Source organism: Eulemur rufifrons, chromosome 6 (assembly GCF_041146395.1).
Source record: "Eulemur rufifrons isolate Redbay chromosome 6, OSU_ERuf_1, whole genome shotgun sequence".
In the NCBI taxonomy this organism is placed as follows: Eukaryota; Metazoa; Chordata; class Mammalia; order Primates; family Lemuridae; genus Eulemur; species Eulemur rufifrons.
The window spans coordinates 14,828,047-14,853,434 of NC_090988.1; the positions used below are offsets into that span (position 1 = coordinate 14,828,047).

The following is a 25,388-nucleotide window of genomic DNA, read 5'->3' on the forward strand; positions in this document are numbered from 1 at the left end:
GGGCACCAGAGCTCAGCACTTAGCCAAGAACGCCTCCCACACCCACAGTGAGAGCAGAAGCGGTCCTCGAGGTCAACTCTCTGGCTCTCTCGCTTGACAGATGAAGTACAGTCTCTTTATGGGCCAGAGCTGAACTTGGGCATCTAGTTCTATGCACCCTCCAAATCATCTGCCCAGAAGGACATCGCAGAAGTTAATGCCAACGGAGGGCAATGTGGCTGGAGGGACATGAGGCTGTAATTCCAGCAGGGAGAGGCCACATGCTGTCATGGACTTGGACTCAGGTGCCTAAATTTAACTGGACCTCTGCCACTCACTGGCTGTGGGACCCTGGGTGGACCATTTTGTACTTTGAAGCCTCAGGTTTCTTGGCTATAAAATGGGATAATAACACCTATTTCATAGAGCTGTTGTGAAGGATAAAAGAGCTAATGCTTGTGGCAGCAGTTTGTGGACATTAAATCACTGCACAAATGTCAAGGGTTACCAAGACAATGCCCGGAATGAAACTTGCCTGACTGCAGTGGGTCCCAGTCAGCTGCTGCGGGGAGAAGTGCTAGTGTCTCCAAAACCCTTTCGCGCTGCTGCACCTCCACCCTCCACCTGCCTTCCTCTTACTGACACTCCCAGCTCTGACACTGCTCTAGCCACATGACTGTCCCTGCATTTCCCCAAACCATAGGGGATGCATTCTCAATTCTGAGCTATTTCGCGTTTCATTACAGCCAGTCAGCTCCACAGCTCCCTCTAGCTACAACCCTTCATTGTGCTTCCTCAAATGAGCTACGTGCCTTTAAAGACCACTTCCCAAGCTGCTGATTCAGCCATTGCAATAGGCTCTCAGCCCGGCCACCCACTGACCCTGCTCTTGCCAATGACCGCATTCTTTAATCTGAGGGATGCTTTTCTGGACCTCCTCTCAAGAGGTGGAAAACCTCTTTACTCCTTCTCTTTCTGTAGCCTTCACAGGCTCTCCTCTTCCTCCCTCTTGAACGTGTGCCCTTCTCTGTAGGTGGCTCCTTTCCTACTGGGTCTTCAGGAGCACCTACCTGTTCACCTACTGGAGCCTACTGGAGCCAACTCTCTGCTGAACATCTCTGCCTGGATGTCCAAAAGGCAAAGTTACCATTTCCAAAGTTAAATTCACACCCCTCTCTCCTCCTAGGCCTGTTTGGTTTTCTCCTGAATCTTCCACCTCAATGCCAGGTACCACCAACCGTCCAGATGTCACGGTGGAAACCTGGGAGTCATCCTGCTGTCATCCCCCTCTCTCGTTCCCCATCCACTGAGTCCTGACGATTTAGCTATTAAACAGTTTTCAACAGGTTACACAATAGTACATAGAGTAGGATCCCATTTTTACATATTTTTCATTAAAAAAGCATACTTTGATTGATTGTACTGTTTCTTGCTTGAAATATAATAAATTCCTCTTTTGATTCAAAGTATACTTGAAAGATATTTCAAATATCAAGAAGATATTTCACATTTAATGACCTAAAGATGTTAGATATGTAATTTCTTTATTTTCTAGGAATTTGGATGTTTCTTCATAAAAAGTTTTCCTATCAGACTTATATAAACATTAAAAGCTCCTATAAACCAAAAAAAAATATTGGAATGTCTGACACAGAGATATTAACCATAGATTAATACAAAGGAATACATAGGAATACATAGGAATTATAAATAATTTTCAGTTTTTTAAACTTTATATAGCTTTCAAAAAGCATGTATACCTCTATATAAAAGAAAAACTATTACCTTTAAAGATAGCCTTTGAATCTGTACCTTCCTCTAACTCCCCAGTTACTTTTGGTTCCCATCATCTCTTGCAACAAAAGCCTTCCACCCGGTTCCCCACCTTCAGTCTGGTCCGCCTGCCCTCCTGAGTTCCACGGCAGCTCCAGCAGGCCTTCTCAATGACTGTGGCCCAGCTGCCGCCCTCATTTCCCACCATGCTCTGTTCCAGGCTGACCACCCTACCTGCAGTTCCTGAAACTGAAGCCACCCTGCACCCTCATGTCCCCATGCCTTGGAAACGTGTTCCCTCCCTGCCAGCCCTTCTCCCTCCTCGTCCGTCCTTTAGATGGCCACGGTCTCCTCATCCATAAGTCCATAAGGCTCAGCATCACCTCCCACAGGTGCCTTTCCCAGGTGTCACAGGCAGAGTTCAGAGCTCCTCCCGCTGTCTTCTCACTGCACTTCCCATTGTCGTCCTTCTCACCTGCTTTTTCTCCATCTGGCCCCCATCGAAAGGTGGCCTCCTTGAGGCTAGGGACTATTTATTCACTTTGTATCTGAACACCTTGAACAATTTCAATTAGGAACTCACTTCACATAAATGTGCTGGCATGACACAGGCGGGCCCCGAGACTGGTCCTGGGGATACTCCAGTCTGTATCCTCCCTCTGCCAAGTACGACTCCACCAAGACACACCACCACTGCCGTGCAGGCCTGCCGTGGGCTCAGCTGCAACGGAGCCAACCAGGGCTCTCCAAACCCGAGAGCCTCCCAAACAGCCGTCCTTCTCACTTCCACTACCCAGACACAGCCCTGGTCCAATGTGTATGAATCCACTTGCTTTTGCTCCAGCTGCACTCCCTCTTTTAATGGGATTATAACAAAAGACAGTGATCTTCATGCCTATGCAGAAAACATGCTTGGATGCTCCTCCACAACTAATAAACCATGTGTCCAAGCCCACTCTCCTAGCCTGTTTTCTGCTTCTATAACAGAGTACCAAGATTGGGAAATTTATGAACAATTGAAGTTTATTTGGCTCACAGTTCTAGAGTCCAAGAGCACGGTGCTAGAAGCTGGTCAGGGTCACCCATGGTGGCAGGTGAGAGGCGAAGTAAGAGCATGAGACAGACAGAGGCACCAGAGGCCTGACTCACTTTATAACACCCCACTCTTGCAGTAACTAACATGCTCACATGATAACATTAATCTATTCATTGGGGGAGGGCCCTCACGACCCACTCACCTCTTATTGGGCCCCAACTCCCCATACTGTTGCATTGGGGATTAAACTTTCAGCATGTGAACTTTAGGGGGACACAGTCCAACTGCAGCACCCACCATCTCAGGTAAACAGGTGATGACAGATGTAAAAAGACTGAGGCTCTAGAACTTCCAGTGGAGATAACCCCAGGCCTCTATACTTCAATTCATATCACTCAGACATATAGGCAGCTACTGTATCTCTCAAACTCTCCATAGAAAGAGATTCCTTGGTCAACCTCAAGCCCCTTGTTGGGGAATTTCTGCTTTATATCAAGTTTATAGCTCCTGCTGCAGTGGGAAACATTCTTTGTACTGGGAAACACATACCCCTTGAACAAGAAGGGGGCATTAGAGACAGCCTGCTGTCCCTAAAAGAGCCTAATAATAATCACTCCTGGGCCAAACCAGCTTATGCTCACCCCTGGGTTTGCTTGGCCATGAGGATTTCTTCTCAATGTCACCAACCACCCTCCAGGAAGAGGGCCTGGCACCAACTGCATTCTAGTGATCCACTAAAGGAAGTTCCAGTCTTCACTGGAGGGAGGCTTGGCAGGTTTGTCACTGCCGTGGTGGCCAGCCCTGTCGTCATGGCATTCCACACGCTGGGCTGGCCTGGCCCACTGTGTCTGCTCTGGTTGGCCCTTCGTGCTGCGTCACCTCACCCGGTGCACTGTGTGACTCCAGCCCCGAGGCTTCTGTAGGCTGCTGAGATGCGAGAATACGGGGGACGCCTTGGTAAGCAGGGCTGCACTGGCTCACGCAGCGGCACGCAGGGCTGCACAGAGGGAGGGGGTCGAGTCTCACACCCACTCGCTGGATCATCCCACGTGATACCCCATTCTGTGAGTGCTGTCACTGCTGCCCTGGGATCTAACATCTTTGAAGGCAGCCAGAGGGTCCAGGTGCACAACCTAGAAGTGTGATGGAGTGATGTCCTGTGGTGTGAACTTTGGCCAGGGTGAGAGATGGGGCTCACAGATGTGTGTTTCCCCCTCCTGCAGTGGACAGCAGCTTCACAAGGCCTATGCAGACGGACAATCGGCTGTGCTTAACACAAAGCTATGGCCAGTACGCTGACACTCTCCCCTGCATATGATCCCCTTTGCCCGTCACATTCCCTTTTCCCCTCACCTTTGCAGCTTTGGCCTTGGAATTGCACTCCCTGACTTAGCAGGTAAGCTTTCACCTTGGGCTCTGCTCTCTAGGGAGCCTGGCCTAAGACAGCTCTTATACTTCCTGTATGCCAAGTACTCTGGGTGTGTGCGTTATTTTAAGTCTTCACAAAAAAAAAAAAAATCTTTGCAGATGAGCACGGGAGCCTTGGGGGAAGCAGTGAAAAGGATAAGATAACTTGCTCAAGAACACACAGCTAGTAAGCGGATGAAGTGAAATTGTAGCTTAGGTCTGTCTAACATCAAGAGTTGTGCCCTCTCAGATCATGAGCACTGAAGTCAGACAGACCAGGGCTTAAATGCTGGCTTTGAACTTACTAGCTGTGTGATCTTTGTCAGGTTACTTAACCTCCCTGAGCCTCCACTTCCTCGTCTGTATAAGGGACAGATTTAGATGCAGTGACCTCTAAGGTCTCTTCCAGCTGGGACATTCTATAGCCCCAAGAGTCTCACAGGGGACCCTCTGCTGTTACAGCCTCTGAAATGTTCCTGTGCAGCTTGGAAGGGGTCAAAGGGGACGGATCCAGGCCTTGGGGCTACTGTAATCCTAGGGGAACATCTTGGCAGACATAACAAAGCTTTAAACCTGGGGAAGGTGGGGTCCCAGCATCACCCACTCCTGCTCAGGGCCAACCCCAGTGGCGCTCGCACAGCCTCCCTGAAAAGCTCTTCCCTTCTCCCTGTCCGGGTAACTCCCACCCACTCTTCAGAAGTCAGCTCAGTATCTGTTCCCCAGGGAAGCCTTCCCTCCCCTGCCCTTGCACCCCCAGGCTGGCCCCACTCTCGTCTAGATGTCGTCTTCCAACCCCTTGCACGCTGCCTGCCCTGCACGTGCCACAGCATGGAACTATTTATTAACATGATCATTCATTGACCTCTGTCCCGCTCACCAGTCTGGAGGAGCCATGAGGGCAGTGCCCATGTTTACTTGGTCCCCCATTACATTTCCAACGTCTAGAGCAGTGGAAGGTGTTCAGTAAATATTTATTGAATTAAAGGGCTAATTCCCTAGTTAATGTCAGGTAGCCAAGTCTTGATGAGACCAAAGCAGCAGTGTTTTTGCTCGAAAGACGATCTGGGGTGAATTTTAAGATCCCCGTCTGATTGCCCAAGTCACTCAGTATGTGGCTGCATGTCCTTGAGTCCCAGACTCCTCTCCCTCTCCTGCCAGTCCGTGTCACAGCTCATTAGGGGGCTAACAAGGAGATGGCTGTGCACTGACACTGCCATCCCTGAAGTCACCCCACCCGTCACCAAGCAGCGCAAGGGGACTGAAGAAATGGGCTCAAGGTGATTGAGGACATCAGCAAGAAGGGAAGGAAGAAGCCTGGCGGTTCAGCTTTCTGTGGCCTAACTACTGAGCCACCTTCACAGTGGAATCCACGTAAGAAGAATGTTCCAGGAGGGGGTCTGGAAGATTCGGTAGAGAAAAGCAGCAAATCCTTTTCTGCTTAAGTATGTGCACCATCGGCATGATGGGGTCAATCTCAAAGGCCACAGAGGGCTCCCTGCTGAGGCCTTCACCCTGCCATCCCCACCCCATGTCAGTCCCCTGGGGCCCCCTAGGCCTGCTGTGGCTTCTGTGACTTGCCAGCCTCCTCTGTCTGCGAGCAAGGCCTCACTCTGAGCCAGCTCCCTCTGGACTCCAGTCACCCTGGGCCGTGCACAGTTCCCTGAACGCGGCTGGCTGTTTTACCCTGCCGGCTCGTCGCAGATGCTGTCCATACTGCCCGGCGAACTCCTAAGCATCCTCCCTCCTCAGCTCTTACCTCTCTTTTCCATAGCGCTCATCTACATAGAACCTTCCACACTGCGTTGTCAAGGATTGCTTATTTAATACCTCGACTAATATTTTTATTCTTGAAGACTAGGATTTTTTAAATTTATCTTATGTTCCAAGTTTGGTACATATAAAGAATTAAAATCATAGTAGTTCTATCAATAAGGGGATCTGGACTCAAATTCCAGCTCTGTCTCACACTCACCACACGTGTGGCTCTGGACAAGTGATTCACGCCGCAGGTGGCGCATGTGTACAGTGGGGGTGACGTCTAGCTGAAAGGTGTGTTTTCAGAGGAGGATTAGAGATAATGCAGGTAAAGCACCTCACACACCAGCGCATGCAGGGGAGCTGCAGGAGCTCTTCGCACCCCAGAGAGACGAAGGGGTTGGTTCAAGGTCACGCTAAGAACCCAGGTCTGTGCTCTCTGCAATAGGCCCTCATTCCTCTCCTGATCATAAAAACTCAGATATGGAAATATGGACAGTGAATTAGCAATGGTTTAATTAAATTTTACGGTTGTTAATAGTGTGTACAAAGAAAACAGGAGATTTCCCCCTGGAAGAACTTTGTCTACTCTTGCTCTAACCTAGCAGATGACTGTCACTCCATGATGCTCACCTGCATTTTTAATCAAGTCTCCACACTCGCCTTGAAAATCTACAGCTGCTCCAAGTGCACCTTGGCCCTTGGTGTGTAAAAGAACATTTAATGAAAGCAGAAGATAATACAAGAAGTAACAAAATAACTGTAACTGTGACCAGCTCCACTGCCCGTCCATCCCTTGGCCCTGTTATTTAGACATGCCTCCCTCAAAAGCATCTTTCAAGGGTCAAAGTCAGCTAAGGGTGTGTTCTATTCTTCCAGGGCTTGTCCGAGTTCTGCCAGAGGGTGCTAATGATCAACAAAATAAACAGAACAAACAAGAAGCACCTGGATTATCCTAAAACGGAACCGAAACTCCCTAATCTGCATTCCTCGGTCAAGCCCTCCGTGACTTTGACCTTGGGAGAGGTCAAATATTCTGGGTAGGAATCATGGTGGCATTACTCACCAACGTGCATCCCCAGCGCCTGGCTCAGTGCCAGCCCAGTGAAGGTTTATGGAATGAATGGACAAATAAGTGAAGAATGCATGAGTGACCGACTGAATAAACAGAGGGTTATGAGCAGATAGCACAGGTCTCTGCCCCTCCAATCCCTCCCAGCCCGCCCTCAGGTCCAGATCACCTGTCCTCTCCTTACCCTAGCGATCAGCTCCCCGACCATTCCCGTCCAGGTGCCGTTGGCCTCGGGAACGCCGTACACGCCATCCCCGACCAGGCGGATCTTGTAGTTGAACCGGAGGATCTCGGCCAGCTCCTTGAGCATGTCCACACAGAAGCCCTCGTAGCGGTCATTGCCTTCCATCTCCTGGTGGTTCCCCTTCAGCATTAAATACGGGTTTTCCTGCAGCAAAACTGGGCAGCTGTCATTCTCATCTTAGCCCTGGTGTCCCAGCCACACGTGATAGGGAGGGCCCGGGTGCAGGGTGGGGAGGAGATGGGGGAGCAGAGGGAAGTGGCTTGGGTAATGGGTCCTTTGGGGGTGCCAACTAGCTCCCTTCCCCAACTCGCTCCTTAGAGCTCCCCTTCCAGGTGCTTCTGATGTTAGGAACACATGGCGGCTCCCCTGCAGGGAGGCTCAAGCTCAAGGCCCACCACCTTGTTCAAGGTCATCATTAGACCCCACCCTCCATCCGTCTCTCTTTTCTTCCCCTCCATTCTGTTTATTCCACTCAGACGTATGGCTGGGTGTTGTGAGCAGGCGAGGTGAGGACATGGACATGGACACCCACACTCCCAGGGCACAACCCAGCCACGAGGGCAATGGGAAGAGGAGCAGATCTGTCTGGTGAAGTGTCCAGAGAAGGTTCCATGGAGGAGGTGGGATCTAGGCTCTGCTCTGGGGGATGGCAGAACGCTGAGAGAGGGAGGTGTTGTGAAGGGAAGGCGTCACAGGCAGGGGAAACACCATCAAGGCCATGACTCGAGTGAGAGGAGCGTGGCCTACTCAGGGCGTGATGGGCGCGTGGCTGTGAGGACAGGTGGCGAGATGTCTGGACAGGCCTCGGGTGCCAGGATGAATGTACATCACACAGGCTACGATGGGGAGGACCACGGGCCTTAAAGATGTAAGGCGATGAGGAAAGAATGTCAAATACAAAGAGAGGGCGCATCCGGGGTGAGGACCCCCTGCTGAGATGGGATACAGGACCCTGAGCCTCAGCGTGGCTCCACTTGGCCTGCGAGAGCTGGAAGGATGTAAGAGGCACAGAAAGGGACAGGCTCAACTAGCTGGATGTGAGGTAGAGGTAGGGGTCCTCGGCCCCTTGGGGCCCAGGTGGCTGGCTGAGGGTGGTGTCACCACTGGCCTGCATGTCTGGAAGGGAAAGGGATTTGGAACGTGTTGAACTCGAGGTGCTGGCAGGCGATCCAGGAGGAAAGGACTGACCGGGTGCTTAAAATGTGGAGCGAGGGTGGGGGCAGAGATGGGAAACCTCTGTGCGGAGGTGAAGGCTGTATCTGTAGACCATGGGAGACCGCCCAGGGGGAGAACCGAAAAGGGACGAGGGACAGAAGAGCAATGAGAAGGGGCACCTGGGGCGAACCTGATGGGGGAGGGGGGAGATGAAGAGCATCCACGGAGGGCAAAGCGCAAGCCAGAAAGGCCGTAAAACAGAGCCCCAGGAGGGATCGTGGGGAGGAGAATGTGGCCGTTCCCAGTGTTCCCACACAGACCAAGCAGGGCTGTGACAGGCATGGGTCAGGCGTCCCTGAGCACCTTTCCGAGGCAGGTGCAATGCAGGTAGCAGGGCCCTGCCTGGATCAGGAGCAGGTGGGCCCCGTAGGAGTGCGAGTGGACCAGCATTTGGAGGAGTTAGCAGATGGGGAAGGCAGGACGGAGCAGCACGGGGCAGATGGCTCCTCTGCTCGATGCTGGCAGCCATGCTTCTCCCCTGGGCTTGCAGGATCCCCAGGGGGCCACCCAGTCCCATAATTCTATGATTCCCTGTGTGGGAGGGTAGCTTGACAGGCAGCGGGGTGGAGGTAGGGTGGAGGCAACGGTGTTTTAGGATGGGACAGACCGGAGTGTATTTGTAGGCAAGAAGGGAAAATCCCTGGAAAAGGAGAGTGCAGAGAAGGCAGGAAGAGCAGCGCTGGCTGGTGGAGCAAGGGCCCGGACACGGAGGCTGGAGAGAGGGTCGGGTGGGGGTGAGGCGGAGGGCGTGGCTATGGGCGCGCATGCAGAGAGCAGGGGCCGCATGCCAGCCCCCAGGGCCATGCTGACAGTGAGGGCAGGTGGGCTTGGAGGCTTGGTGTGTGGAGGGCACAGGGAGAGAGAAGAGATGGCCCAGGTGAAGAGAGGAGGCTGGATGCAGGTGGGCAGCTGGGCGTGGGGGTGACACTCAGGCTTGGGGACAGGTATGAGGGCAGAAGGCTGAGTATCACAATTCAAGAAGCTGAGAGAGGGACATGCTGAAATGCTGACTGGCTGAGCTCAAGCCTCAAGGGCCTTCTGGGCTGGGGGAAGACGGAGGGCCAGAGAGCTGGGTGGTCACCAGGGAGATGGGCGTGATGAAGTGGGCGCAGGAAGCAAAGGCTGTGTGCCAGGCAGTGGAGAGCTCTGCATGGAAGGTGACATGGTTCTGATTCATGATCCAGGCCGTCGTGTCAACAAGATGGGCCAGTCTGCCTGCCTTCCACACTTGCCGTCCTCAGCGCAAGGGCCTCTCCGTGCCCGAACTCCTGTCCTCCCAATCTCCTGCCCATCCTAACTCATCTCTGCCCTTGGAATCCCATTTCCTCCTCCTCGGCCAACCCATGGCTCAGAGTCCCCTGCTCTCACGCCAGGGCCTGTGTAATTAACCTCCAGTGTCTTCCTATTTGCACCTGCTCCAGGTAGAACGTCAGTGGGGCCAGGACTGACTCTTCGCCGTCCTTGGTGCCCCCACCTGGCCCCAGCACTAAGCACTTCCTGATTGTGTGAGCAAACAGCACGGAAATGGCTCCACGGATAGGGTTGGCTGGGGGTTTCCATAAGGGATTGGTAACGTCCCAGGGTATCTTTAATTGTCCCAAGGAGAGTGTCACCAAATTCTGCTCCCCAAGTACTCTCTACTCTCAAGTTAATTTAAAATTCACTGCCATATTCAAAGTAAACATGCACAGGCTGATCTTGGGGGGGGGACGTGTTGGAAAGCCAAGGCATCGGAAGGGCTGGGGCTCACTGGCCCTCGGGACGTGCCGGGGCTGAGTGCAGGCCTCGAGCAGGAGAACCTGCGGTGATAACGCAGCAAGATGTTTTAACGTGAGGGCTGACACAGAAGAGGTGTTCAGGGAATGGGCGCCGCAGCTAATTCTGTGTGTTTGCTGGTGTTAACCAATAAATCATCCACGTGTCCCAAGTGTACCCTGACAGGAGCGTGAGACAACACGGATATGTGCCGAGTTTTAAGGGATAAATCATTCAGGATTACCATTCGCCAGGAAAGACCCACAAATGGCCACCTGGGGACTGAATTAAGATCAACATTCCTGGTAAGAGCTATTGACTTGGATCAGCCACCTTAGGGGCTCGCGCGCGCGCACACGCGCGCGCTCACACACACACACACACACACGAGAAAAGAACCAGCACTAATTGTCATTTGAATTGTACTTACCACGTTATTAAATGTCACCTCACACAAAAATGTCCTGCCAGCACCCCTACCTACCCCTCATGAGCACGTGTGTGTGTGTGAACGTACACATGTGCACAGGTGTGCACACACACTAATCGGAGTGACTTTTCCAGTCTAGAAATGCGACTCTGTGGTCTCAGCATAGCTGTGTGTCTATTCCAAGGCTCCAAGGACAGTCTAATTCCGGGCTCTGAGAGGCAGGAGGTACAGTCCAGCCACTTCCTCATCTTCCTCCCAAACTCTTGTTGGCTTTTAAGGGACACCTCCTACCCTGTAGGCAGGAATTCCTCTACTCTGATTCTAATGATTGAACCCCTACCTTGTGTCAGCACCCCCGTCTTTGAGAAGCTCTCATCCCAGAAGGGGAGGTAGAGCTCTAACACCATGATGCTACATCAGAGCGGTGTGTGAAATGCTAGAGACAGGGAGAGAGCAGGAGTCTGAGCAAGGAAGGCTTCACGGGCAAGGTGACATCTGAGCAGAACTTTGAAGGATGCATAGCTATTTCCAGATGGAAACAGAACTTAGAGGGAAGGGCAACCCAGGCACAGGGAACAGCAAGTGCAAAGGCAGGGAGAGGCATGATGCAGTGAGGAAATGTCCGGCAACCTAGCACCCCTAGACCCCAAGTCGCAAGGAGAGGAAGAAGGTGAAGTGGGCTGGGCTGGATCATGAAGGGTTATACCCCAAGCTCAGGGGTAGTAGGGCCTGGGCACCCACTGAAAGACTGTAAGGAAGGAAATGACAGGATGACTCTGATTTCCAAATGGCCACATTGACAAAAGGGTGGGGAGTGGGGACAGCGGAGCAAGTGAGAAGGGCGCCTGCAAGGAGGCCACGGGGTGGCAGGAGAAAGAGGCAGACGGGCCTGCAGCCTGGATTCGGGCAAGGGCTTAGAGCATGGAGAGAAGGGCACAGACTCCAGAAGTTTTTCAGAGATAAAAAAGACAGTGGAGGGAGGTCCCAGCAATCCCACTGTGTGCTGCCCGCTGCTCTCAACCGGGCTCAGCCAGGCTGCTCCCAGATCTCAGCTGGACAGCGACACCACCACTCTCTAATCTTTCTGGCATTTTCACATTGGTTCAGATAAGCTAAGGTGGAGCTGAGATGGGGACTGAGTGAAACCCTGGGAGCTAGAACTGCTCTCTCCGTCCTTTCCCTCTGCCCAGAACACTCCTGCCCAGACAACCGCCTGGTTCACTCCTCACCTCCACCGGGGGTGTGTCAAGCTCACCTTCACAGTGGGGCCCCCCTGACCACCTGTGCATCAACACCACCTGCCCTCGTGGCACCCCAATCCCCTTCCGGCTCTATCTCTTTCCCCTCAGCCTCACCACCTTCAGATTTATTGTATGGCTATATTTCTTTTTATTGTCCATCACGCATTGCCTGCTGGAAGGTAAGCTCCTTACAGGCAGGGAATTTTGTCCTTTTGGGTCATTGATGGATACTGGGCACCTACAATGGTGTTAGCCATATAGTGCCCACATCAGAGTGGTGTGGGAAATGCTAGAGACCAGGAGAGAGCACGAGTTCAAGCAAGGAAGGCTTCATGGAAGAGGTGACATCTGAGCAGAACTTTGAAGGATGCACAGATATTTCCAGATGGAAACAGAACTTAGAGGGAAGGGTAACCCAGGCACCAGGAACAGCAAGTGCAACGATAAATATTCATTGAATGAATGAATGAAAACATTCAGTGACCCCGTCTCCTACCAAATGAGGGGGAAGCTCAACAGCCTGGCATTCAAGTTCCTAACCACTGTGAACCCAACCTGCTTCTCTGACACACGCCTCTCCCCTTCCCGACCGATGCCTATTTCCAGGGAAAACCTGTACGTTTCAGCATTTCCTGAACACCTTCCAATGCCCTCCTTCACTCACTTCCCCCTCCCCACCCGCTCGCTGTCCTCAGAGCCCAGCTAAATGCCCGCTCTTCTCTGAAGGCTTTGCTGACCTCCCCACGGGCCGGGCCCTCTCTCTCCTTCCCACTCCACAGCTCTAGGTGTGCACCTCTTCCCTGCATTTTATCTCCCTCTGCTTACAGTAAATCAATAATTCCAGCCCAGGACCCCTGGGCCCCGGGAGTTCATGCAGGTAGCGATGGAGGTCCCTGAGTCTTTTTATTTATTATTTCCAAAAGCCTAAAAGAAAACGGACACATTGGCAGACCTCGCACAGTTAGCAACGATAAGGCTGAGCAGGCTGATGCGTGCACCGGCTTTGCTTTGGGCTGAAATGCTATCAGTGTGGCAACACTGGTTACCTCCCGCCGACAAGATGCTGCGCCAGGCAGGGAAGGATGCTTTTGATTAGTCAAAAGAAGGAGGGGGGCAGGAACAAACTAATTACTGCTTAATACATGCGGTTGGTTTAATTGACAAATCTTTTAAAGCATGAGGTCTTCGGGGGGGAAGACAAATACCTTGCTGTGTATGCACTTGACTTAGCCCATGTACTAAATTACATCCTCTTTGAGGATAGAGACCAAGTCCTACTCATCTTTGGTCTCCAGGACAGAGCACAGTGCCTGGCACGTGGTGGGGGGTGGGAGTAGAGGGTAGACTTGGTAATTATTAAATATAATTGAATCAAATTGAAAGGGCAGATGGTCCCTTGCCCTGTTGATTAATTGAAAACTCTCTTTTCACCATCTGGAAATAAAGGAACAGGCCATGTAAACCCACAGATGTTCCGGTGTCCACCTGAGGGGTGTGGTGAGGGAGGGCCTTGTACACGGCAGGCAGCAAACAAGGCGGGCTACTGGAAAGGGCAGGCAGCCCCCGTGGACCACACCCAGCTCCCCCACCCTGGGCTGTGCACAGCTGTCAAGGTGCCCCTGAAAGAGGCATCCACAAACGGTGGTGTCTCCCTGCCCCATCGCTCTTCCCCAGCTGCTTTGGAACTCATCAAATATCATTTCCATGTGAAACAGCAACTCGAGTGTAATTACACTGTCATAAATTGGCCTCGGCACTGTGATTAGAGCTCCCATCTTCTGTCACGGGGAAGCCTGAGAGTGCTCAGAGCCGGGGAGGCACCCCAGGAAGCTGCAGCTGGGAGCCCGGGGGACCCTGCTTACCAGGATGGTGGTGACGACCAGGGTGGTGTTGAAGAGACTGTCGGAGATGTTAGAGGCGTACAGGCGGCTGTCCATGCTGAGGCCCTCTGCCACGTGCCACTGGCCGATCTGCGGACACCAACAGGAGAGGACTGGGAAGAACTGGAGGAAGGAGGAGGCTGGACAGGTTGGGCGCTGAGGTCCCTCGGGCCTCCAGGGGTGGAAGGAGCCAGGGGCCAGGCCCTGCCTCTGGCTGGGCTGCACGTGAGCCACGGAAGGAGGGAGGGCTGTGGAGTATGCAGTGGGGGCTGGACCGGGGCAGACGGCCGTTTACAGGATTGGGGGCTGAGAGAAGACAGGAGTAAAGACTTGGGAGAGGAAAATGGACAAATAAGTCAGCAATGGAATGAGGTTCGGGGAAGTTTGTTCTCACAGAAGGGAATGAAACATAGAATCGCATGATTTTGAGGCAGGGATGAGCCACAGAGTTCTTTTGCTTCGGCTTCAGTCACTGATTATCTAAATAAGAATCAGAATGGTACACTGGGGAGAACCAGGCCCTTTAATAAATGCTGGCTGAATGGTTAAATGAATGAATGAAGAGGGATGATCCAGGTTCGAGTCCAGACTGACTCGCTTGCTGGCTCTGAAAACTTGGGCAAGTTATTTAAATCTTTCAGGACCTCAGTTTCCCCATCTATAAGTGGGGACGATGACGTCTGCCCTGCTTTCTTTGCAGAGCTTCTCACGACCTCAGAGAGCGTGCACGGGCCAGCCTGATGTCACGTTATTCACCCAGACCCAGGAGCAGAGACCCCAACTCTGAAACCTTAGGAAAGTTGCTGAACCTCTCTGAGCACGTTTCCTCATCTGTAAAATGGGGACAATAATGGAAACTTCACAGTGTCATTGTGTGAACGTACTTAATCTGTCACTTAATAAATGTTTGTTCCGTCCACAGCATCTTTGTCTTTCTGTTGCTTTTTGTTTCCTTTATCTTATTGTGATAGGAACACTTAATATGAGATGTACTCTTTTGCCAAATCTTTAAGAGTGCAATGCATCACTGTTGATTATCCCATTGTCATAAGGACCTCCACAAACAGAAACCAAGAACAAACAAACAAAAAAACTCTACAACTCCATCAGTTCTCCATTCTAGAAAGTTACCTAAACCTAAACTCCACAGAAGTGGGTTTTTAGATTGTTTGTTTGCTTTTCCTAGTGGAACTCTTTTGATAAATAAATTTTTTTAAAAACCATATACACACACCCAAACACATGCATATGTATATACATGAAATCCCAGTGCATGTCTCCTAGCTGGAGCCCCTGGCAAATCGGGGCTGTTGCTGAGCGTACTGAGGTGTGCAGCCAGGGGAGACGGCTGACAGCTGGCTGAAAACCCAGCGAGACGCACACGGCCACCTCTGCCAGACATCCCCAGGCAGCAGCAGCGGCTTCCCTGGAAAACCCACACGAGTCCTGTGGACGCCGTGTGGCTCTAACTCCCCGGAGCTGGGCTCTGGGTTCTCTTATGGAATCTCCAGCAACAACCAAGACATGTCGCACCCTCGTTCCCCCGCCCACCCCACGTGGCTCACAGCAGCAGGGGCTGGCCTTACTTATACTCCAGCACCTTGCTCGGGGACGAGCATTCAGAGGCAGGGAAAGCCCTCACATCCTAGGGGCAGACTGCTGTTGTCGGCGAGGCACAGGCAGAAGACAGGGAGCCCTCCTCTGGCCTCTGGAGCTCCTACCGTCTCCCAAAGGGACCAGCCGGGCCATGTTGTTGCCTGAGCTTCCCCTTCCTCCTCCTCTCTCTGCAGGGGGAAGGGGTGAGGAGGATGAGGCTTTCCAAATGAAAGGGGAGTAGTGCCTGGGCACCTGCTGTGGTAGATGTATCAGGCTCTGTCCTCTCTGAATTCTCCCATCAAACCTTTAGAGTAGTTTCAGTGTTTCTGTTTTATTTGCGAAGAAACTGAGGCTCAGAGAAGTTTAACGGCTTGCCTAAGGCCTCCCAGCCGGGAAGTGCCATGCAGGCTTGAACCCAGATCTGCCTCCTAATTCTGGGATCCCTCCTTCCTCTGCTGCTGTCTCTTAGGGTGGGGATGCTAACGTGCCCTTCATTTAAGCAGGCCAGGCCAAGCAGGGAATGCCTGCGAGGGGCCTCGGCCATCCAGTAGGAACTCCAGATGCATAAGCTTTCTTCCCCTGGGTCCTGACACTCTGCAAAGTCAGGTGAGATTATTGTCCTCTCAGAGGCTCAGTTTCCCTGTTTTCAAAATGGGTAGAATTGGCCCCTGATGGTCTCCTAGGCTGGGAAGGGCTGTATTTGGACAGAAGGAACATGAAGAGCAATGGGGCGGGATGTCAGCATTTGGGTGTTTGGGGCAGGACTGAACTGCTTTTGTCACTGTAAACCTCTACTTCACACTAACAGGGCCAGTGAGATCTCGGCGCCCCGTCCACTCTCCCATCTCCCTAGCCTCCTGCTCTAAGAAGCCCCAGCCCCAGACTCCCTGGGCTCACCCAAGCCACGAGATAGCTTCCCGCAAAAGCCAGGGATAGAAATGCTTTACCCAGAGCCAGATCCAACAGCCCGAGCAACGCACCCTCCCGCCTGCCACCTCTGGGGACATGGCAAAGAGACTAATTAGCCCCCAAGCTCCAGTCAGGAAATGAATCTCCCACCCACCCTCCCATTAGTCCGAAAGAAATTAATAAACCCATCTGATACAATAAAGCGGCTTGGCAGCTATTAACCAGCGCAACCTAATTGCAGAAAGGCGGTGGGAGGGAAAGGAAGAGATGGTAGAGCCAGGCGCCCTGGGATACGGGCTAATTGCCCCACCCACTGGGCACCCTCGATGCCACACACGTGCCAGGGGGAGCAGGAGATCACGCTCTTCCATCACTGGCAATCTGTGGCTCTGCCTTCAGCCAAATCCCCTCACTCCACCCTGCTGACACCTGCCCCTAAACCTCCTGTAGGAACAGCTGCTTTGAAAGCGGCTTCCACGTGCCCACATGTGCAGCCCCGATTTTGCCTCGGATAATGTCTCTCCGTGGCTCTCTCTGGACTCTCTGTCCTCTCTACTAGTTTGCAGGCCCCAGGGGTTACAGCGACGAGAGAGGGTGTGGATTTGGACAGAACCACTGCTAGCCTAATACCGCATCTTAATGCACATGAGCAAAAAGCGCTCCTCTGGGCTGATGTGGCCCTGTCAGTCCACGGCCGGGAATGCAAGGTTCTGGCTGATTTCAGCCTCTACTCACCCTTGAGCATTACACAACGCAAGGGCCCCAGGGTTGGAGCACTTGGATTTAACCTGGCTCCTCTGCTACGAGGTACGTGATCTCAGGTAAGTTGATGAATCCCTCTGAGCCTCAGTTTCCCCAATCTATAAATTGGGGATTAAAATAGTAATTATTACCTCATAAGGTTCTTAAGGAGATTAAACGAGATGGTGTATGTGCAAAGTACTATGTCAGTATTCATTAGTCTTTAATGAATGCCACTGCCCCAGAGGGAGGGGGGATCTCTGCTCTACAAAAGGCTTTGCACTGTGCACTTTAGTTTATTAAAAAGACTAGGTCAGTGTTTCAAAGTTTGGTTCCCGGACCAGCAGTATTAGCATTAGAAATGCAAATTCTCGGCCTTGCCTCAGACTGACTAAATCGGGAACTCCAGGGGTAGGGCAGGCTGGGTAAGAACAGAGCCGAAAGAGGGACTCAGAGGACACACAGGATGACAGGAAGGGATAAGGTGAATAGTGATTCGGGGACTATGCAAAGTGAGTGAGGAAATGTTTTAAAAGTGGCTCTCCAGGAAAAAAAAGACCCTAATTTGTAGTGTTTGCCAATTTCTGTGGTGTAAACACTCCCACCAGGGCCGATTCCAAGCTGCCAGCATGATGTCACCGAGCACAGAGCTTAGCTGTGTTCGGCGGGCTCTCGTCAGCTGGGGCAGGCCGGCTCCAGCACACGACAGGTGCCCACATGCTTGCATGGGCTCTGTGCTGGGCACTAGAAGTTCATGCATATTAAGCTCATTGCCACTCCACTTAATTAGTAAGGAAAGTGAAGTCCAGATAAGTTAATAATTTGTGCAAGTCACAGAGCTGGTAAGTAGAAAAAAGTATTCAAAACAAGGCCAACGTGCCACTTCATTGGGATCACAATATTTGAAACGAATGTGCAGTCTTTCTAACTATGGTTTCTAATGCTATCAGAAGAAACACTTTATGATAGGGTGCTTAGTCACCTATGAAAATTTAGGTAAACATAATTGATATGGGATGTGTCTGCCTGTGCATAGAAAGTATCACTTACCCAACTTCCCCAAGGGACACAGATCAATATAAATTAATAACAATCTTGGTCTTTTAAGCACTAAAATTCTGGAGATTTTAATTATTCATTCAAAAGCATTATTTCCAAAAATCCTTTCTAAAGGAATTATATGTTCCTCCATCGTCTTAAACAGAGTGAGCATCCTGACCCTAACGAGCAGTGTTATCACTGTGAAGCGCTTGCTATACTGTGCTGTGATACAGCGCTGCCCTGTGGGTTACCAAAGTGTGCAGGGCCACTCGCCCGCAGTTCTGCGCTTTTATAAGTTAACCTGTCCACTTTTCATAGTGTCCGTTTCTTTTCTCACTGTGAGCCGTCGCTTTTTGCTCCGATTAGGACCGCTGTCTCTGAGCCTCTGTCCTCCTGGGAGCTGTGTTTCAGACTCCTGGATGGAGTAGCCAGGGACCAAGCTTGGAAGAGTTGCTCGTAAGAGAAGCATAGACAAAGGGGCTGATAGGGCCAGGGGGCTGCGCTGACTGAGCTCCGTGGCATCGATAGGGGTACCCACCTTTGGAAAGGTGATGACGGTACAACTGAACGAGTGTCAGAGACCTGGATTTGGTCTGCCATGCGACCCCAGGTCAGCAAGCTGGTCACCCCCCACCAACACACTACAGGAAGTGCCATGGGGGTCCTCTGCTCCTCCCTGCCAGAGCTGGCATGGTGTCACCTGGTGTCTGACCTACATTGGCATCTGGTACTGTCTGTTAATTTCCTCTGGCCTCACCCCTCCCCAGCCTCCACCCCAGTCCAAGTTCCCACTGAACTTCCCTGGGACAAGAATCCACCCTGGGCCTCCCTCCGTTTTGTTCTTCACAAAGCCCGGTCATCTATTCAAAATCTCACATATGGTCACACCAGACCCTGCTTAAAACCTTTCGATGCTTTCCCACTTCGGAGGTCCAGATGGTAAATGCTGAGATTTTGCCTACAAGGCCCCAGAGGCCTGTCCTCTGCCCACTGTCCCCCATCATCTCACGCTGTTTCCTATAGCTTTATCTGTGCTCCAGCCACACCTCCTTCTTCACCTGTTCAAGTGCAGCGAGCTCCCTCCTGCCAGGGTCTGTGCACATGCCATTCCCTGCCTGGAACTCTCCTGGACAAGTCCCTGGCCCCAGCCCTCTTTCAGCCAGTTCAGGGGTTGGTGAACCAGGGACTACAGGCTGAATGGAGCTCACTACCTGTTTCTGGAAATAAAGTTTTATTGGGACACAGCCACGCCTATCCATTTATGCACTGTGATCGCTTTCATCTACAACAGCAGATTTGCTCAGAAACCGTGTGGCCTGCAAAATCTCAGTGTTTACCATCTGGACCTCCGTAGAAAAACTTTGCCAAACTCTGATGCAGTTTACACATGTTAACCCCTTCAGGCCTCAGCTCCAAGATCCCTTCCTCCAAAAAGCCCTTCCTCATCTCCCAAAGTCAAACTTCTCCAAGAACCATGTTCTTTTCCTTCGAACATTCATTAATGTGACTCTCGCTTACTGCCTGTCTTACTATACAATAACCCTCATGAGAGCAGGGATTGCTGTTGGTTTTGCCTGCCCTTTTGTCCCTAGAGCCTGGCACAGTGCCTAGCTTACCACAGATGTTCAGTAAAATCTGGTTGAATGAATGCACCCAGAACTTTGAATGTATTATCTCATTTAATCCTCAGCACATCTCATTTTACAGATTTGAAAAGTCCTTAGTCCTACTGAGGTTGGGTAATTAATGTCCCCAGTGTCATACGTTGCAAAGTACCACAGTGGGGATTCAAACCCATGCTCTCTCTATCCCCAAAGCAGACGCTCCCAGCCACTGTGCTACTGTGTCACAGGGTGAAGACAATAATGGGAGCAGGCTTGGCACAGTGCCCGGCATGCTGGCAGCACTCACACGAACCCCACCAAGTCGGTCCCTCTCTGTTCCCTTCCTGCTGCAGTATATGAGCCCTCAGGCCCTTTGCTAACAGACCCGTCTCGGAGGCCCAGGGACCCACACGTCCTGACACCAGCCGAGGGGGAGCCCTGGCCATTCTGCCTGCTCACAGCCCTCTCATGCCTGTCTAGAGTCACGCAGTCTTGTCATTTTGCCACTTTGTTCTCTCCCGAGTAGGTAAAAAGAGATTCATTTTTGAAGCCCTGAGGGATTTCCTCACATCCTTGCCTGCATCCGTGGGTGTGCACACAGCGCTACGGCATTTAATGTTTTATGTACATTTAGATGATAGTTCTTTGCACTCGGCGCTGTCAGGATCCAGCCTCTTCTAAGGAGGCCGCTGTAACTCCGAGGCAGGGTAAGGCCTTCTCCTTCAGAGTCAGATTTTGTAAACACTTATTGATCACCTTTGCATGCTGGGCACTCAGCCATGTGCTTTGCTTACATAAATTTCCCTGATTCTGCACAACAACCTTGTTATTATTCCCACCTGAGAAATGCAGGCTTGATGTAGGCGCTTTAGACAATAGTAATAATGCTTAATGTAGGCACTTTCATGCAAGCTTTTGCTGAATGAATGAATGAATGAATGAAGCTTCAGAGACAATCAACTTGCTGAGGATCACAGAGTTAATAGGGGATTAAAGTGGGATTTGAACTCAGATTCTATTTATCACTATGCAAGCTGGTTGAGTTAGGACAGGTGTAGGCTATCTTGACCTTACGACCTGGGCCTTCCCACATGCCTCTCTGATTACCTTGAACTTACTTGTTGGAGAATACAGCCTGAAGGGAGTCAGTTAAAGAGCCCATAGGAGTGATCCTGGCCAGGACCCAGGGTGGTTGCTTAGAAGCCTGGCACAAGGGGATGCAGAAGGCACCAGAGGACCCACGTTTACTCTCCTCCTGTGTTGGGCATAAGCTGTATGAGGGTAAGGCACTTCACCTCTCTGAACCTTCTTCATCTGCAAAATGGCAATAAACGAACCTACCTACCCATAGTACAGCACTGCTGTTGATGAGCAACTGAGACAATGCGTCTGATGGCTTTTGACAAGCCATGGTGAGCCATGGGGACGTAAGATAACAGAGCCACTGCGTATCTGGTGGGAATACAGCCAACCAAAGGTGGGAGAGTTGGGCTCAAGTTCCACCCTGCCACTTACTGTGTGGTCCTGGGAAGTCGATTTTGCTACCTACAAGATAAAGGCAGTCTCCTTCCCCCTTTCTCCTCACTGGGACGATCTGAGGCAATCACAGAGGTGACCACAGTTTAAAGGCCTATCCAGCTGCAAGCTCTTTCTATTCCAGACCCTGAGCCTGTTCTCCAGGGCCATCCAAAGTTGGATGAACCATAACCAATGGCCCTTTTTTCTTTTTTTAACCTCAGATTCAGGGTTCTAAGTTGAAGTTCTCATTAGGAAGGATGCATTAATGTCATCCTGAATGCACAGAAGTGATTTTGACATATGGGCAGGAAAAGTGATGTTCAGCTCTGAAACACTATGGCCAGAGATCCCAGGAATAAACTGAGATTGAGTTAGTGTTTCAAAGTCTCTTACAGTGTAGGTCTGCACCTTGATACAAAACCAACTAAAAAGGCTTGTAACATAAGCCTCCATGGTGAACATCCTGCCATGAAGGTATAAATGTTTACTGCACTTAAATCCAGTATCTCCAGTCATACGAGTTTATTTTACATGGGAGACCGGGGCATGAGGGAGCAAGAGCCCAACTCAGTGCTGGGGGGGTGATCTGGGGAGCAAAGGGAGCTGCTGAAGTTGCCACAGACCTCATTCTCCCAGCCAGAGGAGCCATCAGGTATGTGCTTGAGCCCAGAACGCTGTGAAAAATCAGGATCCAAAGACAGCAATGGCAAATGCCAAAGGTAAGAGATCAAAGACAAGTCCAGGGAAAGCTGGGAAGACCCCACATCAACTGACCCCGACCTGAGATTTATTAAGCCCGCAACTGAGTGGGTCAAAGGCAGTGTTTTGTTAAACTGTAGTTTGCAATCCATTAGTGGAATCAATTTAGTGGGTCAAGACCTGCATTTTAAAAAGCAAATCTATGTCTAGGATAGATCAGAGTACAATGCACATAGCAGGGGTAACTATTGTTTCAAAAGCTTTGGTTTCAGTTGCGTATAGGTGGGTGCTTATCCGCATCCTGAATTGCAACCTAAATGTAAGTCATGCTCAAAAAGTGTGCAGTGCCTGGCACAAGGCATCTGGACACCCCTACCGTTCGCTACTCTCTCATCGGCCCTCAGCAGAGTACCCGGAACATACCTGATGCTCAAAAAATATGTTTTTTGGCATCAATGAACTCCTAGTCCTGGTCACTTGTAACTAAAGAACTTAACTACATTATAAGGAAATTATATAAGCTAATACTTTTGAACACTGACACACGCCAGGTACTAGACTAAATGCTTTACATGTGCTATCTCATTTAATCTTCCCAACCACACTCTAAGGAAAGTGCTGCTATCATCCCTGTTTTATGCTTGTAATCATATAACTATTTAAGGAATTATTGGCTTAAAGCTCATCTTCTCCACTAGATAATTCATTCCGTGAGTGACAAGACTCCGTCTTGTTCACCATCACATCCCCAACACCTAGCATGGCATCGGCACTTGCTAAATATTTGGTGACTGCATGAATAAATTCCCCTCTGGGGCTCCAGCTCCCAGGACAGCGTCTGGCCTGTGATGGGTGCTCAATAAATATCTGTTGAATTGAATTATGGAATTCCTTTGGGCAAGTCACTTCTTTTTATTCTTCAGTTATATTACCTATAAAAGAAGGATATAAGCTAGTCCTTTTAAGCTCCAACAGGAATTCCTGAAAATGCTGGGTATATTTATAAAATGGTGTAGTTTTTCAAAGTGCCTGGAGGCAGAGCCTAGGAGAGACAGGCCTGAGAGGGGCGACCCTGAACGGCCTCAGACAGGTGCCTGCAGTAGGCCACTGGCAGCACAGCCGCCCAGACACGAGGGTGAGGCAGGGGGCACTAAGTGAGGGATGCAGGGGAGGCCCCCCTCCAACCTGCCACAAGACAGCCCTCGCTGAACCCCGTGAAGTGAACATAGTCATGGGAAGGATGGAATAGATGTGTGGACCCAAGAAACACAACTAAGGACAAAAGGAAGAGGCTTTAGAAAGAAAATGTTCTGCCTAATAGATGGAGGAACTTTCTAACAATGAGAGCTTTCCAAGATGGAATATGCTGTCCTTTTAGGTAACAAGTTCCACGACACTGGAGGCATTCAAACACAGACTCTACTTCATGAGAACGCATTTGCAGGAATCCAAGCAGCTGATTAGAGCACAGGTCTAGAGGACCTTTTTTATTCCTTTTTGCCCCAGGAGTGTAGGATCTAGGCTCCACTTCTACATCAGGGGAACCAGGAGGAAGGCAGGGCAGCAGGGGGGACAGGAGGTCCTTGGACACTGTGAGAAAACGGGAGAGCAGGAGTATGGGGCAGGGAACGCAGAGAGAAAAGGCCACTGTAGGAAAACTTCACTCCTACGTCTGCTCATTCCTGGTCCTCTCCCCTGGCTCAACCTCATTACAGTTGATTCTCGTTATTCTCAGCAGTTCTGTTCTATGAAGTCACCACAGACACTGAATTGGGAAATTCTGAACCTTTGCTCCTGGAGGAAATACAGGGTTAGGTTCCTGTGAGGCTCTGGTCACAACCTTTTCATCAACCAATTGATATATAACTTTGTTTTATGTGCATTTCTGTTTACAGACACCTCCTTTAATACATGTTGTTGATTCATTAACATTGAACAACAGCACTCTAACCCATGCCTGAATAAAGCTTATCTAATGCAAGTCCTTTCTCTGCAGGGCACATCAGAGCTTTCTCGTGCATGGGAACACTGGACAGCACTTCAGCACCATGCTTAGGGATCATCTTAAACAGAAAAATCGCCAAGAAAAAGCACAAAAACGCAAAAGAGATAGCACTAACTAGACTGTGAAGGGGACACTTGGTTACAACATGAGCTTAACCAGGAAGGCAGAGTGTGGCCTTGTTTAGCTTCAGCAGAAAACATGCACGCTGGGAGACTCGAATTTTCCGCCACTCTGTGCATGTCTGTGAACCCACCGTGAGCACTGACTTTTTAAGGGTTACAAATAGACTTTACCAAGGAGTCAAATCTGCAAATACAGAATCCACAAATAATGAGGATCAACTGTACTTGTCTGAACATGACTGCCTGGCTTCTGCCAAGATGTGCTCAGACTTCCATCCCTAAACCCAAACCTCTGGGATGGGAAGCAGAATTTGGTCTAGCCCTTACCACTCCTCCTGCCAAAGAGAACACAGCCACACTGGCTGTTCCCAGAGACCCAGTGACAGAGAAAATACTACGTAGGGTGGGAGTGGAGCTCAGCCCACCTCTGTCGGCTCTGACTAAAAATGCCACCCTCAGTGATGCTCTCCAGGATTTAGTGGACTCCCCACCTAGCTCAGAGTTTCAGAAGTTAAATTTTCCAGACCAGGGCTGTGAGGATGCTCAGATGTCTTTTCTTTTTGGACAAAAGTACTATATGAGTTTAATTATTTCTTTTGCCTATACCATAACTTCCTCTTTTTTTTTTCCCCCACAGACTCTCTTCTAAACATTTTGGTGGATGATCAAATTGGCCTTCCGGAAATTGACATGTGGTGAGTGCATGGTGGAGTCCCTAAATAGGAAGACTCCTTTGCATATCCCTCTCCCACCTCCAGGAAGCTCCACAGTGTTTTGAATTAGCTGCTAAGGAGAGGATTTATCAGAGAGCTCAGGCACGCTGGAGACTTCTCATCTTCCAAGAAAATGACTGCCAAGAACATGACACAGGCAGGGCATGCCTGGCTTCATTTGTTCCGCTCACAAATGTAGAGAAGTGTTTGGGGAAAGCAGTGGTACTAGTAACATAACTTTGAGCTGTGAGTGGCAGGTGCCAATTAAGCTAGTGGTTTTAACGAAGCATCGGGGCTGAAGGAACCTGGTCACTCGCCGGCCTTCAGGAACGCAGGACACTGGAGTGAGTAGAATGCTGGCGGGCAGGGGAGGGTGTGACTTCTGAGTTTTCGGGGATGGGCTGAAGGTGGCCCATCCCTACCCCTTGCTGCAAGCAGGCTCCTGGGAGACAGCTAGCATGTGCCTGGGCCTTACTGGGCTCCAGGGAGATGGGGAAGTTTTAGTTTTGGGGTGTTAGCAGCTCTTGTCTGAGCAGTGCCATGCCAGGCAGGGCTCTGAGGTGCTGTGGACTCTCTCAGGAGTGGAGCTGCAGCTTCCGGTTCTCTCGGCTTCACACCCACCCAGAGCCACTGCCAGGGGCGATGGGTAAGGC

General features: G+C 50.8%; 1 protein-coding gene across 1 annotated transcript in view; it reads right to left on the reverse strand.

The window, feature by feature from the left end:
• Positions 1–25,388, reverse strand: part of GRIK4 (glutamate ionotropic receptor kainate type subunit 4) — a 296,004-nt gene that overhangs the window by 69,409 nt on the left and 201,207 nt on the right. Inside the window, exons 10-11 of the mRNA XM_069468807.1 lie at positions 13,770–13,877; positions 7,207–7,410 (exon numbers count right to left, since the gene is read on the reverse strand). Coding sequence (XP_069324908.1) covers positions 7,207–7,410; positions 13,770–13,877 — 312 coding nt within the window. The remainder of the gene's footprint in view (positions 1–7,206; positions 7,411–13,769; positions 13,878–25,388) is intronic.